Source organism: Talpa europaea (assembly GCF_964194135.1).
Source record: "Talpa europaea genome assembly, chromosome: 11".
Taxonomy (NCBI): Eukaryota; Metazoa; Chordata; class Mammalia; order Eulipotyphla; family Talpidae; genus Talpa; species Talpa europaea.
Genome location: NC_140078.1, coordinates 1,896,060 through 1,914,051, shown reverse-complemented (window position 1 = coordinate 1,914,051; position 17,992 = coordinate 1,896,060). Strand labels below are relative to the sequence as shown.

Below are 17,992 nucleotides of genomic sequence, written 5' to 3'. Positions count from 1 at the left end.
ATTTTAAAAAATGAATAATAAAGACCAGCCCATAAAATGACTAAGCACATTCAAGAAGAATCAAATAGAAGCATCAAGAAATGAAAGTATGATTATTGGTATAAAAATCTAGTCTCTGGATCGGGAACAAATTAGATACAGTTGAAAGAGGAATGAGTGAACTGGAAAATAGATGTAAAAAAATTGCCAGAGGTTCAGGGATGAGAGGAGGCTGAAACCAAGGAAAGGGATTAAGGGACACAGGAACTGTAATGAGAAAGTAAGTTGTGTCTCCCAGAAGGAGAGAAAAGAGAGGGTAGAGGAGAAGCAATAAGGAGTGAAGAAATGTTTGATGATTTTCTAGAAGTGGTAACTGACACCAGATCAATAGTACAAGGCAGGGCAATGAGAACCAAGCAGGATTCACAAAAAGAATTCAATTCTTGAAACTGTAGAAAACCAAAGACAAAAAGAACAGTAGATTCATCAACCTAAATTGGTGTGCCCACCAAATGCCCTTTCACGAACAAGAATAAGGCAGGACGTTTCCAGAAGAACAACAGTTGAGAGTATTTTCCTCTAGACTACATGACCTTTTACACAAAGGGCTTTATGAAGAATGAAAATTTACTGGAAGGTCTCATTTTTAAGAAGATATGGTGAAAAGAGAATTGAACATGTGAATTTAAAAAAATGAATAAATTGATCATCTTTAATTCGGTGGGGTCAACCAAGGACATTGCTAAAATAGTGGGAAACAGCAGTATATACCGCTGTGATTTGGGAGAGGAATCATTAGTTAGCGTTCTAAATTCTTTGCTTTATCAGGAGGAGGGTTAAGATACTGAGATGCTATAATCTCAAAGGCAGACAAAAATTGTAGAAGTAATGTAAAAATTTTCAATCAGAAGGAAAAAAAGTCACCAAAATAAATACAACCCAACTACTCCATTAAATACAGAAAACAAACAAGAAAGAAAAAAACATAAAAAGTACAACTTGTACAAAATAAAAAGTTGATAAATATCTTATTTACTTGCCAATTAACCGAGACTATCAAATTGGATGTTTAGATTTTTTTTAGATTTGTTTATGCATAGAACTGGGGCATAGGCCAGAGGTGTGAGGGTGCAGACAGAGTGGGGAGCAGAACAGGCAGATTGACTGGAATACACTGCTGAGGGGAGCAGCAGGCGAGACGGGAGAGGTCTGCTGCGCAGTGTGGGTCACCTTCCTGGCTGGGGGTTGAACTTTCAATTGTTTATAGGTCGAGATGATGAGAAATTCCTAACATACGGAAGATTTAAAAACACAGTGAACAAATTAAATTCACTTTATATTTATGTGCACTACATGTATATATTACACATATATATATTACATATATCACATATGAAAATATATACAGTGTATATAGTACACACATGCATTATATACATAATATTATATGCCTTACATATAGACATTATATATTGCATTATATATAATACATGAAAAAATGTAAAAACTATAAAACTATGCCTAACAATTAGAGAATACACATTCTGTCCAAGCATAAATGTGACTGACCCTATATGAGGGCACAGAATAAGTCTCAAAAAAATTCAAATAATTGGTATCATATAGGCCACATGTCTGACCATCATGCAACTATATTAAAACTGTGAAATAAAATCACTTAAAATTTCTATGTGTTGAGAAATGAAAGTCACTTCTAAAGCACTGATTAACAAAGAAATAAAAATAAAGGTTAAAAACATGCAGAACTTAGCACTGAGCAAAAAGTGAAAATAGCACATATCAAACTTGACTGCAGAGAAAGCAAGACTTGGAGGTAAGCTCACAGGCTTACAAAGCGTCTGTTTGAAAGAAGTTGTTCTGAGAATGACAGACGCCTGTCCAGCTTCACAGTTAGGACAGGGAAGAGCGTAAGCCCAAGCAGGGGAAAAGGGAAGAGATGATACGGGGAAAGTCGGCAATAAAATCAAAACCAAGGCTATCAGATGAGAAGCCACAGGTCCTAGTGGGTTCTCCAAACCCCGTAATAAATCAGATAAAGCTCTGGAGGGGCACACCCGAATGAGAAGGCAAAGAACAGGGTGTGGGCGGGCAGGATGCAGAGAGGGGAGAGAAATAATACTAGCGGTGGGGCGTGCAGAGGCCATGGAGAGTCTCCTAAACATTCTTCTAAACTAGATCCACCAAGCAGGAAAGACCTGGAGTCTACCCCCCAAAGCTAAAATCTCCCCTAAACGAAACAAAATAAAGCAAAAGCGGGCCCAGGGCGTGTCTGCAGACTTTTTTTTTTTAAATGAAGGGCCCTTCCAGGGTTTGTGGAACCTGAAGTTGATTCAATTTGGGGAACCCTTTTAAGAAAAAGCGCAAATGTATACAAACACTCGAAATTGGCATGAAAGTTAACTATGACTTGGAGTGAGGAAAAAGCCTAACAAGTTGCAATTTTTAGGAAGCCGGCGAGTGCCCAAGCCGCCAGCACTGCGAGGCGGGAACAGGAGCAGAGCACTCTGAACCCCCAACCGTCCCCCATCCCCTCTGCAGCCGGGCTGTGCCATCTCAGGCCACCTCACGGGCCAGACACGTGTCCCACGGCAGGGGCAGAAGGGCCAGCGAGCTTTGGTTACCGATGACTGAGAATGTTCTCGGCAGCTCGTTGTTAGCATCCCCTGTGTTTTCCAGGTTGTTTTCCGTTCTAGGAAACTCCATCAAGTCTCTCTCACAGCCCCCCGCAGATGGCGGCTGGCCTGGGCATCTCGTGCTTTCTCCCCTGCGCCACCCACACGGCCGGGGGCTCGTTCCGGGAGGCTCTGTCCAGGGGGTGGGCAGGGGCCGCGCAGGGCAGGGCACTCCTGGAGGCCAGCCCGTGAGCTCAGGGGCCAGTGGCTAAACTTCATGTGGACGTCACCGGAAAACACAAGCGTATCCCAATAAGGCAAGGAATCCCCAAGCCGGCACCCCAAACGCCGTGGTCTCTCCAGCAAGGAGCAGAATGACAGGAGCAGAATGACAGGAGCAAGTCAGAGAGAAGCTAACCCCGGGGTGGCGGGGGGAACCATTCCTTCACTGACCAATGCTAGGGCAGCTCATGCTTCCAAAGCCCACAGAAATGGGTGTCAGCGTGAGCACTTGGCCAGGGTCCCTGCCCCCTCCAGGCTTTGCGAAGGACCCGCAAAAGAAAGAGACTCTCAAGTCTTTCGCGCAAGGAGAGTCATAGGACATGGCTGCAGAAGGCCTAAGATATTAGCAAAAAGAATCGAGCAGGATATAAGAGGTCACGCACCACGTCCACGCGGGGTGTACCCGATGATGCAAGAGTATTTAGTTTCAGAAAGATCTGTGTTGTCCAGTCCACGTGGGCTGTACCCCAAGAATGCAAGAGTATTTAGTATTAGATCCGTGTTGTTCACTGCATCCACAGCTACAAAAATCAGTTGTATTCTGTAACAACGACAAATACGTGGAGGGAAAGTTCCCGTTTACAACTGTAGTGAAAAGTGCAAGGTACCTAGGACGAAGTCTCATAAAAACAAGCAAGACATAGAGGAGAAAGTTATAAAAATGTGTTGAAAGACATTAAAGGAGATAAAAGGAAATGAAGTGATATATTCACGGGAGGAAACATGAAACATCTGTTCCCTACAAACCGATCCATAAACAATGGATTCCAGTCAAAATCCCAGCAGGTTATTTTATTTTATTTTTGGGGATTTTGACAAGATGGTAACACAATTTATATGAGCGAACTTCTGGGTCAGAATTTGAAGAAAAATAAGGTACGGGAGTGTGTTGTATCAGAGATCAAGATTTATTGAAAAGTAAGTTGTAAATCGTATAGTCTCTGAAGACATAAACAAATTGACTGAAGGACAGAAGAGAGACCCGGATCCCGACTCGAGACACGGGGGTGGGGGTGGGGGTGGGGGGCGCGCGTGGAAGGCTGGAGGTGGCTCCCCAAGCGCCGGCAGGACAATTGCTCATCCACATGGGAAATGAAAGGGATCGAGCCCTTCCTCATGCCGTAGCCCTCATCAATTTCCAGTGGACAAAAGCCTTAAAGGTGCCCGGGGAAAATGCAAAAGCTTTCAGGAGAAGATGCGGAATAGCTTCTGACCTCAGGATAGCAAAGAACGGCTTCAACAAAATGCACGGAGCGTTAGCGCTGATAGGAAAGGGAATAAATCTGACTACATTAAAACTAGAAGCGGCTGTTACTCAAAAGACAGGGGATTCCTGGGCAGAATATGTAAAGAAGTCATGAGAATCTTCAGGAAGAGAAAAACCAAACCACACGAAAATAGGCAGATGCACCAGCCGGTATTTTACAGAAGAAACCAAAGGGTAAACAGAGGCAGGGAGTGACAGCTAAACCCACTACTCGTCCAGGCCGTGCAAATCAAGACCCCAAGAGGCAACACTTTACACTCATTAGATTAGTGAAAGTTATGAATTCCCAAAATAGCAAGGGGGGAGGGGGGCCAGGATTAGTGCCACCTTGTGAAACCACACTTGTAAATGAACTTTATGGAAGTTTGCAATGTGAAACCTGTGGCTCATGAATATTTGTGACTCACAGAAGTAGCTCTTACACCAATACAGGGTAGGAGTGCACACCTCCCCACACACCTGCCCGTGCACACCTCCACGCACACAGCACACTCAGAGTAGGGAGGGAGAAACACTCGGAGGAGCGGGGACGGGCCTCGCCGGAGGGGGCTCTCGGGTGTCCATTTCATGTTAGATTTCAGAGTCTACGTATTTTTGTCATTAGCAAATTTCTGGTACAAAGATGCGTGTTCAACCAAGTCACTCTTTGGCACACCCCACTTCCCTCTCAGAGCCCTGCAGCACCCAGGGCACCACGGTCCTCTCGTACCCTCATCCAGTGTCCTGCACGCCCCACATGTCGGCCCAGTATCAGATTTTTTTTTTAAAGATTTATTTATTTGTTTATTTATACAAGCACTGGGTACAGTCAGAAGCGCGGGAGGGTGAGAGAATTCACCAGAGTCAGAGCAGGGAGCAGAGCAGGCAGAGGGACCGAAGTACACTGCTGAGGGGAGCAGCGGGCGGCAGGAGAGGTCTGCGCGCCATGTGGGACCCTCGCCGGTGGTTGGGGATCGAACCGGCGCTGCAGAGGCTGCGGGCAGCTTTGCAGCCAAGAGCTCAACCGCTGCGCCACTGGGGGAGGCCCTCAAGTTTTTTTTATCACACCCAGTACCATGGGTTGAAATTTGTGTGCCCCCAATTTCAGATGTGAGACCCCACTGTCCAGTGACGGTAGTTGGGAGATGATGGGCCAAGGCAAGGTCCCAAATGGGCTCAGGGCTCTGAGAAGGCTGAGGAGACCCCGGCCCCCTCTCTGCGTGAGGTGAGGATGGAGCAAGCAGGCAAAGGAGTCAGGCCTTCGCCAGGCGCCAGAACTGTGAGAAACACGTTTGTTGTTCAAACCAGCCGGGTGTCACCGTGCCATGCGGGTCACAGGGGACTGCGGCATGCAGCCGGGCTCACCCCAGGGCCTTTGCTCTTGCCAGCCCTCTCCCTGGAGTTCTCTTGTTAGACCTTTTGGCTCATTCTCGTCCTTCAGCTCGAGGGCCACCTCTTCGGTGAGGCCGTCCTCATGTGGGCCCTTGGGTGCCCCTAGAGCCAGCTGCCCCCTCTCCACAGCCTCCAAGGTGGTCGCTAGCCTCCCGCAGGGGCCCGTAGTGCCTGCCTCTGGCGTGCACCGTGAGCTTGGGGCGAGGCTAGATGCCTGTCTCCGTCTCCTTTGGCTCACCGTCTGCCAAGCCTGGTGCCAGACTCACATTGCGACTACTGGCCGCCAGGGCCGGTGGGGAGATTTGCAGGACTCGGTGAAAAGTGCAGACGCGCAGCCCTGGTTCAAAGAGCATCGGGACCATCAAGACTTGACAGCAGAGCTCGAAATCCGGGCAGGGCCCTTCTGAGCTGGCGTCCTCACCGAGGCAGAGGCCCAGGCCCACGCAACTGGCCCTCTGGACAGATAACTGTGTGCGCGGACTGAAGCCCTGGGCAGACATGTGCCGGCAGGCCACGCTGCGCAGGCAGTGGGGGCCTGCTGCTCCCCAAGGCCTGCCCCACCCACACACGCCTGCCCTTGCTCATCCCCAGGCCAGTGCCCTGCTCTGAAGCCCCGCTGGGGATGCAGGGGGGACGCTGGCGCTTCATCTCCTGAAGCCTTGGTGTTCTTCCCCTGAAAACCGGGGCCGGACCTTGCCGCGGGGGAGACGGAGCACCCGCCACGCGCTTTGTGTGGGGCTGACGTGGGGAAACCCAGTCCCGTGGCCACACCAGCAAGGACACGTGGGCCCTCAGCGGCCGAGCCGCACCCCCGCCTCCCGCTGGCCCCTGCGCTCCCGCCTGCAGGGAGCGGCCTGGCCCAGGTCGCCACCCGGCCCCTCAGCGCCGTGTCCTCAGCCAAGGCTCAGGCGGCCACTCCAGTCCTCGTCAGCGCTGGCCCCGGCCCGGGCGGGGCTCTGGGTTCTGCGGCTGCAGCGCCTGCTCTTCACAGCCACTTCTGTGAGCACGGAGGGCAAGGGGCGTTTCTGGCCGGCCCTGCTTCCTCCAGGGTTAATGAGTTCAGGTTGCTTTTCTGCATCCCGAAGAGAAATTTTAGTGGATGCAATTACAGCTTTTAATTAGCAGCAATAGACGCGACGCCCGGGTCAGGCTGGGACGGACGTGAAGAGGGATCAGGTGGGTCTCGGGCCTGCCCGGAGCCGGACCCGGATAAATCCCCTCTGTGCGGAGGGGGTGTCACGCGCCAGAACGGCTGCACTGATTTGCACAGGGCACCTCCCTGCATTCCCACCGACGACGGGGCACACCACTCCCCCCTCACAGCCTGGCTAGCGCTTACTCTCCTTTCTCTTTCCGATGCTACCCACGCTCCCAGGCCCAAGGCAGCCTCTCATGTGGCTTCAATTTGTATCTCCCAGGCAATCGTGATGTTGAGCTTCTCCGCGTGTGCCCGTTGGCATCCTGTTTGTTTTCTTTGGAGATTTGTCTGTTTTTCAGTCAGGCTGCCTGTTATCTTCTGCTATGGCGTTGAGCCCGTTCTTCATATACTTGGGGTCTAAGCCCCTCAGCAGACATAGGGTTTGCAAATACTTCTTTCATCCCATAGATGCCTTTTCACTTTGCTGATGGCTTCTTTTGCTGTGCAGCTTTTTGGTTTGCTGTAGTCCCACTTGGTTATTTTTTTATTTTGTTGCTTGTGTTGTAGGGGTCATATCCAGAAAATCACTCTAAGACCCCTGTCGAGGTGCTTCATTCCTAAGTTTTCTTCTAGGTGTTCTATGGTTCCAGGGTCTATAGTCAAGTCTTTAATCCATTTCAAGTTAATCTTTATGAATGGTGGATGATATGAGGCCAGTTTCATTCTTTTACATGTAACCTCTAGTTATTCCAACACCGTTTATTGAAGAGACTGTCTTTTCTCCGTGGAGTGTTCCTGGCTCCCTAGTCAAATATTAGTTGATTGAATATGCTTCAGCTTATTCGAGGCTCTTGACTTTGTCCTGCTGGTCTGTTTTAATGCCAGTGCCATACTATTTTGATGCCTTGTGGTATAGTTTTGTTCTATAGCAGAGCTTGAAATCAGGAAGCGGGGGGGGGGGTGGTCCTGCTTTGTTCTTACTCAGGATTTCCTTGGCTATTCAGGGTCTTTGGTGGTTCCACACATATTTTAGGAGTGGTTTCCCTACTTTTACAGAAAATGCCATTGGAATCTTGATACAGAGATTGTGTTGAATCTAGAGGTGACTTTTGGTGTTCTTGACATTTTAACAATATTAATTCTTTCAATCCATGAACAGAAAATATATTATTGCATTTATTTGTGTCTTCAACTTCTTATATCACTGTACCTTGTATTTTTAGAGTAGAGATCTTACCCTCCCTCGTTTGATTTATTCCTAAGTATCTTACTATTTTTGAATCTATTATACATGGTATAGATTTATTTATATTTTTCAGTAAATTTGTTGTTAATGCATGGAAACACTACTGATTTTGTATGTTAACTTTGTCAACTTTACTGAATGCATTGATTAGATACAATCTTTTTTTGGTAGAATCTTTAGGATTTTCTATATATAAAACCATGCCATCTGCAAATAGAGATAATTCTACTTCTTCCCATTTCTGTTAACTTTTATTTCTTTTTCTTACCTGATTGCTCTGGCTAAGACTTCCAGCATTATCTGAAATAGGAGTGGGCAGAGTGGATATCTTTGTCTTATCTCTCATCTTAGAGGAAAGCTTTCAGCCTTTGCCCATTGAATATCACATTGGCTGTGGGATTGCCTCTATTGTGTGGAGAATGCTCCTTTTATCCCTAATGTGTTAAGAGTTTTTATCATGAATGGATATTGAATTTTGTCAAATGCTTTTTCTCTGTCAAGATTATCATGTGAGCTTTTTCTTTCGTCCTATCAAAGTGATACATTACACTGATTGACTCGTGGCTCCTCAAACATCTTTGCACCCCAAGGATACATCCCACCTGATCAGGGGGAATGGACCTATTAATGTGCTGCTGAATTCAGTGTGCTGGTCTTTTATTGAGAATTTTTGTATCTATTTTCATCAGGGACATTGGCCTATAGTTCTCTTTTTTAGTGTGTCCTTTTTGGGTCTGGGGATCAGGATAATTCTAGTCTCATGAAATGAATTTGGAAATGCTCTTTCCTCTTTGTTTTTGGGGAAGATTTTGAGAAGGATGGGTAGTGATTCTTCTTTACCTGTTGGTAAAACTCACCCGTGAAGCCATCTGGTGCTGGGCTTTCCTTTCCTGGGCGATTGTGCCTAGTGATTCTGCCTCCTTACTGTCGGTCTGTTCAGATCTTCTACTCCTTCCCCACTCAGTCTTGGTGAGTGGTGCATTTCTAAGAATTTTCCCATTTTTCCTAGGCTGTCTAGTTTGTTGGTGGATAGTTGTTCATAGCAAATTCCTCTTTTACATGAGGATAACAGTCGTTGTGAACTAGGGCCAAGCAGAGAGGCCTCATTTTAGGCTGAGCATCTCTGTGAGGCCCCTGTCTCAGGTAAGGTCCCAGTATGAGGGGCAGGAGCTTAGAATTTCAACCTGTGGGTTGGGGGCATACAATTCAATCCCTAACACTGATCCAAACTCACACGGCTGGTGGCAGGCAGGAGCCTTCCAGCCCCTGTTAATATATTCTCATTATTAAAAAATAATCCAGTGCAGGGAAGTAGCTTCCCTCCAGTATGCGCCTCAATGCCTCCCCCTCCCCAGCCGCGACCGTTATTATTAGTCAGTGTATCCTTCCAGACCTTGTTTCTATGAAGGAATATACATAAATATGCTTTGGGGGCTGGCAGGCTGTTTTTAAAATAAAATTTAAGTCCCTGTTATGGTGAAAAACCTGTCTAATGAAAATTAAGTTTCAAAATAGACTGAGGCATTCTTCGTGCTAAATACCGTGTTCTTTATCTCATTTGCAATGGAAAAGTCCCTTGTTTCAAAAAAAAAATACATTATTAAGAGGCCTTATAATACAAATCACATTTTCCAATTCAATAGCGTACAAGGTCAGCCAAGCAGAGACAATGTAAACGAGCTTCAAGAGTGTCTCGCTCAATAATGAAATTTGTTGGGAGGGCAGCATCGCCCAGCCTGGTGCTGGCTCGCGCTGGCACCGCTGAAATGCCAGCCTCCAAAACGAACCCCTCTGGTGATTGGGAACCTATTAAAGGTGCTTAAGCCGCTTGCAGATATCACATTTCCTGATTAACAAGGATATAATTTCTTGAAGGAAAAGAAAAGGATCCTGCTAATATTGTTGGTCTTCCTGAATTGGCCCTTGTGTGAAAGGAAAGGCCACAGGTCTAGGCGGAAGCTGGGGGGGCCGCTCCACCAGGCGGCAGGGGCCGGAGGGCGGAAGGAGGAGTTTAGAGTCTGTCTGAACTGGCCGCCGACGTTCTGCTTGGACCTGGAGTCGGTGACGGCACCTCCAGGCCAGTTACCTTGGTTTCCCACCTGACCTGGGCCTCCCCATGATGGGCGTGTGCAGGACCCGTGGACAGCTCTTCCTGGAAGGCTTTGGAGCAACTCGAGTTGATGCATTCGCAAGGGAATGTCCCATCTTCCCAGGACCCCGGCTGGTGTCCATCCTAGTTTGGGGTGCCACCACGTGCTGGGCAAAGCCCCTCTCCAGGCCAGCCACCAGGCCGTCCTGCTGGGCTTTCCCCAGCCGCCATATGGCACTGCAGTGGCACCACTGCCTTTGCTGAGGCCTGCAGGCCCCACTGGAGCTGGCCACCACCTCCTGATGAGGCCCTGCGCCTGTACCACAGTTATTTCCCTTCAGCCTCTTACGCCTCCCTGGGGTCCCTGTATCCTGGATCTTCACGCCATTGCCTCTTTGCCTCTCTTAGGACAGACTTCAGGGTCCTCTGCTTGGAGGGCTTCTGGGGGGCACCGCATCTGGGGCGCTGCCGCCCCTCCCGGCCTCTTCTCGCGGTGTTACCATCATGGGCCATTTTCAAGTTGATGCACCTGCTTTCGTAATTACTGCCTAACTCCCACCCTGCTGCCCAGCCTGACTGTGGGCCCCCCTCCACCCCGGTGTGTCCCAAGGGGGTGCCCAGCACATGGTCGGTGCCTGGCACATAGTAGGCCCCTGCACAGCTGCCAAAGAGCTGGTACTTGACTGAAGGATAGTTTCCTCTCTGGGGCAGAAGTTACATGAAGTCTGGAGACAGGAAATGTATTTTCCTCACTTCAGCTCCCCTAAATTGGCATTCAGAGTGGAGAGAAACTTCGTGCTGAAGCAGGATTAAAACGAAAAGAACTTTCCAAGCAGATTAGCTGCATACCCAGGGCGTACCTTCAGCCCTTCCTCACCAGCTTGAGTGGTTCTGCCCAAATGCCGTCTCTCTCTCTCTCTCTGGGATGATGAATATGCATATTTCAGGTGGTTCTGTGTCCTGGCCCAAGCCAGACACCCCCTCCCCAAGCCCCTTTACTGATGAACACCCTGGGTGGGAACTGACTCAGCTCTTGATGCGGGGCTGCGAAGTCCAACTTTCCAGGAAGTCAGTCACCCCTAATCCCACCAGCGGCAGAAACCACACATCTCCGAGTTGCCCCAAGCAGGCACCTCCAGTCTCTGAAATTTGGGGGGGAGGTGGGCGAGGGAAGAGCGTTGACTAGGAAAGTGCAGCCTGTCGCCTGATCTCAGGTGATCACCGCCTCTGAGGTTTCAGTGGCCGCTTTAAGTGACCCCTGCGAGAGGAGGCGGGCGCAGCAGCGCAGGCCGAGGGTCGGCCCCGAGCAGGGGGGTGTCCATTCCAGGGACTCTGGGTTGCTGCTCAGGACAAGGGGCCCATCAGAAACCGGTTAGAGCTGAGGGACCAACAGGACACTCAGATTTCAAACTATCTAGAAACCGCACCAACCACCAAAAACACATGTGAAAACAGCTCTAATTGTGTATCTCAAAGAACAAGTAATTTCATCTCGCCGCGGCCCCTGGCAATTCCAAGCCAAGCGCTCCCGTGTGTGCTCTGCAGTGCGTGTGTTGGGGGAAGCGTGGGGCTGGGCGCGCGTTACTGCTCTTCTTCCCTTTGCTGCATCATGTAAGCGTGGGTCTGGGGGCGGGCAGCCCCGATTTCGTGATGCACCTGGCGCCTTGGGAGCAGCAGAGGAGGCCTGTGGCGTGTCCCTCGCTTACCTAACCCCTCAGGTGCCCACCGGAGCCGCACTAGGTGCTGGGCCGCACACCCCCCACCATGCTCACACTATTCAGAATGGGGTCTGGTTTAGGAACAAGGTCTCTCCGTGGGCTCATCCCGCACCGGGGTGGGGCCTATCCAAGATGGCCGGTCCTCATAAAGGGAGGAGAGACACGGCAGGGAGAAGACGGCCAAGTGGCCACAGCAGAGGAGCTGGAGTCAGGAAGGCCCAGGGCTGTGCAGACTCCAGGACGTGGGGTTGGGGGGGCTCTCCTGCTGTATTTCGGGGAAGCGTGGCTGCTGGCAGCTCACAGAACTGCGAGACAACAGGTTTCCACTGCTTTTAAGGAGTCCAGCTTGCATGCTTTGTACAGCAGCCCCAGGAAACAAGTAGGGGGTCCCCCACTACCCAAACACGCGATGTGGAGCTGCATTACCAAGCAGCAGCAGCAGCAGGAGCAGGAATTTGGGCTGCTGACCCCTCCCCCTTCCTTGAACCCCATTCTCTGGGATCCTGTCCCGCACCCCTGTCTGTTGTTTCCTCCCCAGCCATGCTATGTCCCAGAATGCCTTGCAGCAGCACACCTGGCCCCTCCCCAGGACCTGGCCTCTTCCCACCACTGGTGTGCCTGGCCCTGCACTCAGCTCTGCTCACCTCATCCTCTCAGCAACCCCGGGGGGTAGACATTATTTTGCAAAGGAGGAAACTGAGGCAGGAGGGATTAAGCCGTTAGCAAGTCAGCGGGACAGCTGGCCTTGGAAGTGGGCAGTGGACCCCAGAGCCCGACGCCGCTACAGTCTCTGCAGATGCACAATTAGGAGCTGTGCCTCTCCAACAACTCTCAGATTAGCGTTTAACTGGGGCTCTGAAAGCTGCCCTTGTTGGCGTGCCTGTGGCCTCCCCACAGCCGCCTCCCGCATCAGGTCGTGTTTGAACCGGCCCAGATGCCGCAGAGCATGTGGACCCGGTGCCCGGACTGTGCTCCCATCCCTGCACCTTGCAAACTGGCAGCAGGGCCGGGAGGGCCTTGCCCGAACCTGAAGCTGAACGCTTGTGGGGAGGGACAGCGGGGGCACGAAGCAGGGGGCCCAGACACCCTGGTCCCTGGGTTCACCGGCTGGATGTCCTGTGGTTTTGCTGTGTCTGGTACCGGGGAGCCACAAGGTGACACGCGCAGCACGGGTGGCCCAGCCCAACGTCTCTCCGGCGGTAGGAGCACCCGGTCCGCGTGGGCCGGGAGCCCCGCAGGCACAGGAGCTGCCACTTTTTCCCCAAAAACCTCTAATGGCACAGAAGTTCATATGTTGAAGCCACACATACAGAAGGAGACTGACTGCCACACACACGTGCCCACGCACACACACAGGTGCTCACATGCATGCACACATGCCCACGCACCACACAGGTGCTCAGACGCACGCACACAGGGGCACACACGCACGCTGCAGGCCACCCCAGAGGTGACGGCACAGCGGCGACCGCGATCCCCGTGAGGGTGCAGCTAAAGGCAGCTCTGTCGGCGCGTGAGCCGAGACCATCTTAAAAGCATTCGGGAGGATTTGGAGAACCCGCAAGAGGGGGACCCGGGGTGCCCAGGCACTCCCTGCTGAGGGCTCTTGCTTGGTTGGCAGCAAGAAGGGCTCTGAGTAAACCCGACAGGAGACAAGACCACGGGGACTGGAGCCTGGCGCCTGGGGCTGCTGGCGGCCGAGGACGGGGCTGGGCGAGGACCTGGCCGGACACCAGGAGTGGCAGCGGCGCTAGCGCGGGCCCGGGAAGAACTGTGCCCATCCTGAGGACGGAAGGGGACTCAGCTTGCACACCCCCCCCCGGGGCCCTGCTGGACGGCAGCGGAGCCAGGGTCCAGTGTGTCTCCTTGGGGTTCACTGAGGGAGGAGGGCGACGCCAAGGGCCCGGAGCAGGCCGTCTCGTCCCTCTGGGAGTCTGGGGAGCGGAGTGCGGCACCCCAGGGGCGCTCGGTCCCAGTGTCTAGGACTGACCCCACGTCCCCGCGTGCAGTCCTCAGCGCTCCCAGAGGCGTGGCCACCGCCATTCCTGCCTCAGCCTGCCCGGCTCCACTGTGGCTCCAGGCGCCCCCGTCCTGGGCCTAGTCACGCCTCACTGGATCACAGAGGTCCCTCCTCCCCGACCCTCTGCGAGCAGGCACTCCCCAGTGACGCCCGCACTCCCCTGCTGTGCAGCTCCCCAACCAGGCCTCGGGGCCCAGGTCACCACGTGCAGGATGCGCGTGGGGCTGGCTGTGCACAGAAAGCTCTGGAAAACCACTCCAGAGCGACCACGCCACCCTGCTGGCCACAGATCCTGGCCACCGCAGCCCCAGCTGCAGCGTGAGCCCCCCTCCCAGGGGCCCCCGAGCTGGGCTTCATGGTCCTCAAGCTCAAACTGGTCTTCGTGGCCTCCCCTCTGTGCACGGGGCTCTTGACCCGCTCTTTGCAGCCCGACGTTGGCGGTGAACCAGCGTGATCTTGGACGGTTGTGAGGGGCCCGTTCTGGCGGAAAGGTTCCATTAACATAGTTAACTTCCAATATATTGCACAAATGTTTCTTCATGTGTCGCTTCTAACTGGTTTGCCATCCAGATGGTTTTGAAATCAAGGAAGCTGCCATATTTGCCCCGAGCTGGTTATTTTGAATTTGGAGATCAGTCTCGGTGACGAGATAAGGGAAACAGCTGGCTGCAGTGATCCAGCTGGGCCGGCGGCTCACACTCCAGAGAGGACGGCCCTGTTGACCGTTTCCTTTGTTTCAAATAACTAACGCTATTACCGATCTCTACGCATGCTTGATTTTCGGATGAGCGTCCATAAGTTGATTTTCTTCCCAGTTTTTATTCTGGATTTTGAAACGCAGCCCCACATCAACAACTCATTCATTGTGGGGTCGGCTGTGATTCTGTCCTACTTAGTCTCTAAATGATAACTTGCCATCACAAACTATATGGCTAGAGATAAAAGCAAGACTGAAATTAGACCAAAAAAATACAAATGAAAAGAAAAAGAAGCTGTGGTTTCTCCTTTTCCCCCTCAAGTATAAATTGTTGAGTAAGGAGATTTTGAAAAACCAGAAATGGCCGTGGCGCGGGCCAGGGCCGGGAGCCGGGGCTGGCACGGGGCGCTGGTGTGCAGACTCCGGGAAAGGCTGGGCGAGGGCAGCTCCCGCGCCCCCAGCAGCCGGCTCCTGACACCCCCAAGGGGACGTTCCGTGCCCCGGAGGGAAGGGGAACAAATGGGAAATATCACGTCCAAAGGGCAACGACCAAAGCTGCGTTGTTTTTCTTGGGGCCCCACGGAGCCTTTGATTTCCTGATTGCTCAGAGCAAGAATAACAAAATCCAGACAGCCTGGTGACGTGGACAAAGGTTCATCGAAAAGCTGCTGTTTGAGTTTGATCGGCCAGGCTGGGGCTGCTCAGCCCGGGGTCTGCCGATGCCAGGGATGCTTTAGTTTGCCCTATCTGGGAGGTGCTGCTCTTGCCTCTGGTAGGCGGGAGGCTGTTGCGCCCCAAGAACAGGGGACAGCCCCACAGCAGGGAACGTCTGGGCCCCAGCAGTGGTGCCGAAACCCTGGAGGGTGTGTGTGTGTGTGTGTGTGCACTCGGCGTGAAATCACTTGGCAGGGGGCTGCTGTGCCGTCCCACACAATGTTTCCAGAACGCGGACACGTGGGGTACAGGCACGCCTCGGCTCAGGTACCCGAATTACGTTGGAAGCCCGAAGGATTAATCAGGTTCTGTTTCCTTTCACCGAAGCGAAGGCATCTCATTGCTGGTGAAGCAGCCAGCGGCGAAGGGACGTGGAAAAAGGGCTCAAGGGGAAGTGGTCCGGGTTTGCTGCGGGGACCTCCGCCCCAGGTCCCGGGTCTGAACCCAGGTCCCGGCTCCCTGGCCTCCCCCTCCACCCCTGTGGCCCTTGGGCGCCCTGGGCTTCTGTGCTCAGGAATCCGACTGGATGAGGCCAAGGTCTCCGAGGAGGGAAGCAGCAGGGCGCCCCGGAGCAGCGCGGTGCTGAGTTTGCAGTGATTTTATTGGCATGACGAGGAGCCCAGGACCTGCCAAGGACAACAGCCCTGCGCTGCGACCAGGCCTGCGGGCTGCTGGGGCATCTGTCCTCTGGCTCCTGACCCATCCCCAGGGGACCGGGCGCCTGGGAGGCAGAGGTGCGAGCATGCAGGCTGGGTTCCTCCGCTCCCCGCCCAGCCCAGCACCCCCAAGGGACCAAACTCCCTCTCACCAGCCACTTCCAGCCGATTTTCCTGCCCTCGCTGACTTGCCCGACTGTTGCACGCCGGAGGACGGCAGCAGAGGAGACCAAGACCCCCACTTCCAGGGCGTGATGACGTGCCCCCCACGGGGAGCACCCTCTCTGCCCCTGGCCTTCCTGCAGGCCCCTTTCATCTCCCCTCTGTTAGGGGGAAAAGGCTGTCCCAAAGCAAATTCCATACAGGCTTTGTGGACTCCACCCCCACCCCAGGTCAAAGCCAAAGACACTGGGAACTCCACATCCCATCCCCACCAAAGGGAAGGTGGCTGGGACCTGAGGGTGGGGTTAAGCAGCCAGGTGGATACAAAAGGCAGACACGTGGGCTTTGGGGGGTCTCTCCATTTTGGGCTCTTGGCCAGCAGCAGCGTCCGGTCAGCTCTGAGAGTGACTTTGGGGTTTCCAGGTCGTCGGATCGGGGAGGACGCATTAAAGACTTTATTTCCCTATTTTCTCCCTGAGTTGTACATTTTCCTTATTTCCTTTCCTCTTGTAAATAAACCTTTTATTAACCCTTTTGTGTGTGTCTGTAGTAGAGTATTCATAAGTCCCTTTAAAGCGCGCGGGTGAGGACCCACAGCCAGGAACCCGTTTAATATCGGGGTTGCTCTATAACACCTCCAAATACTTGACTTAGGAATTTGGGGTTGGGAAGAGACTCTGCTTGGAGCTGGAGGGCCCGGGGCAGCACGCCTTTCTGTGGGGCTGGACAGCCCCCCTGGCTGACCACCGGTCGCTTCCTCGGTGCCCAGCGCCACACTAAGTGCTTCCTGCACCCTTGTACCTCCTAGGAAGGGGGGATGTGGTGGTTTCGTGCCACTGAACAGACGAAGTACAGGCTGGCAGGTGGGCGTGTGGACACCACATGGGCTGGCATGAAGCTGGTCCGCCTCTGAGCCGGGCCACCGGCCTTAACCCCCAGCACCGAGTTCCCTTCCTGGATGTCACTGTACTCTGTCTTGCCCTGGCCCCTGGGGCCCCTGGTGGGCACAAGGTCCCGGGCATGTATTATTTTGTCCTTTCCAACCTCCAAGAAGAGTCCGCGGAGAGCAGTTAGTCCTGGGAAAGGCACCGGCGCCTCCGAGGGAGCTGAGGCTGCGGCACCAGCTTGTGCTCAGGCCACTGTAACCTGCCCCCCCCCAGCCTCCTCCCACAGGACAGGGAGGCTGCACCCTGCACCCCACAGCCCCAGGAGTCAGGGCCAGACCCGAACCTGCAGCCCTGCTCCAAATGACCTTGGGCTTGTATAGAGCCACTGGGGGCTCGGTGGGTCTGGGATCCTCCTGCTGCTTCTTGGAGGTCCAGGGACCCGTGGGGACCGGCACCAGGGACTGCCCCCTTGCCGGGAGCCAAGCCACAAAGAGTGTGCAGAGCAGGGACGCAACCAGGGCGAGGAAACGGAGCGTGGGGAGGAACCTGGAGGTGCAGCAGGTGGCAGCCAGGTGAGTGCAGAGCACAGAGCAGCATCACTGGGGAGCGCAGGCGGGTACCGCGTCCCCAAGACCCTCAAGGAAGGTCCGAGGGTGAGGCGCCTCCCTCGGACCTGAGCGGCTAGGCAGGGGGGAGGGGCGGGTGGCACTTACCTCCCAAAAGCACCAGGACGCAAGCGTAGGGGATCATGGCCGCGGGCATCCCGTCGGGGCGGAGGTTTGCGGGGCGGGCGCCCCACCTTGAGTGGTGGAGGAAGCTCGGGCGCGGGCCTCTGCAGCCGGGGCGGGGCGGTCGGTCGCTGGCAGCCGGCAAAGTCCAAAGCCTTTGCAAGGGTCCTGCGCCCCCCTCGGCGCTCACACACGCTCACCCTCCGGGGCTGTTGATAGTTGTAAGTTGAGCTGCGCACTCATAGGTCCGACTTGCCAGAAGAGGTGGAGACAGCCCCAGGCTTTGCGCACAGAGGCACAGCGCCCCAGCCCTCTGGCGCAGAGCCTCCTGCCATTCAGACCCCCCAGCGGATCCCATTCTGTCCCCTGGCCTTGCCTCCCCCCAAGGCTTCTCTGTGGGCAAGG

General features: G+C 53.3%; 1 protein-coding gene across 1 annotated transcript in view; it reads right to left on the bottom strand.

Moving 5' to 3' along the window:
* Positions 1-17,621, bottom strand: part of APCDD1L (APC down-regulated 1 like) — a gene marked incomplete at both ends in the record, with an annotated part of 40,286 nt that extends 22,665 nt beyond the window's left edge. Inside the window, one exon of the mRNA XM_084246603.1 lies at positions 17,573-17,621. Within this exon, the coding sequence (XP_084102729.1) occupies positions 17,573-17,621 (49 nt within the window). The remainder of the gene's footprint in view (positions 1-17,572) is intronic.
* Positions 17,622-17,992: the final 371 nt, after the last annotated feature.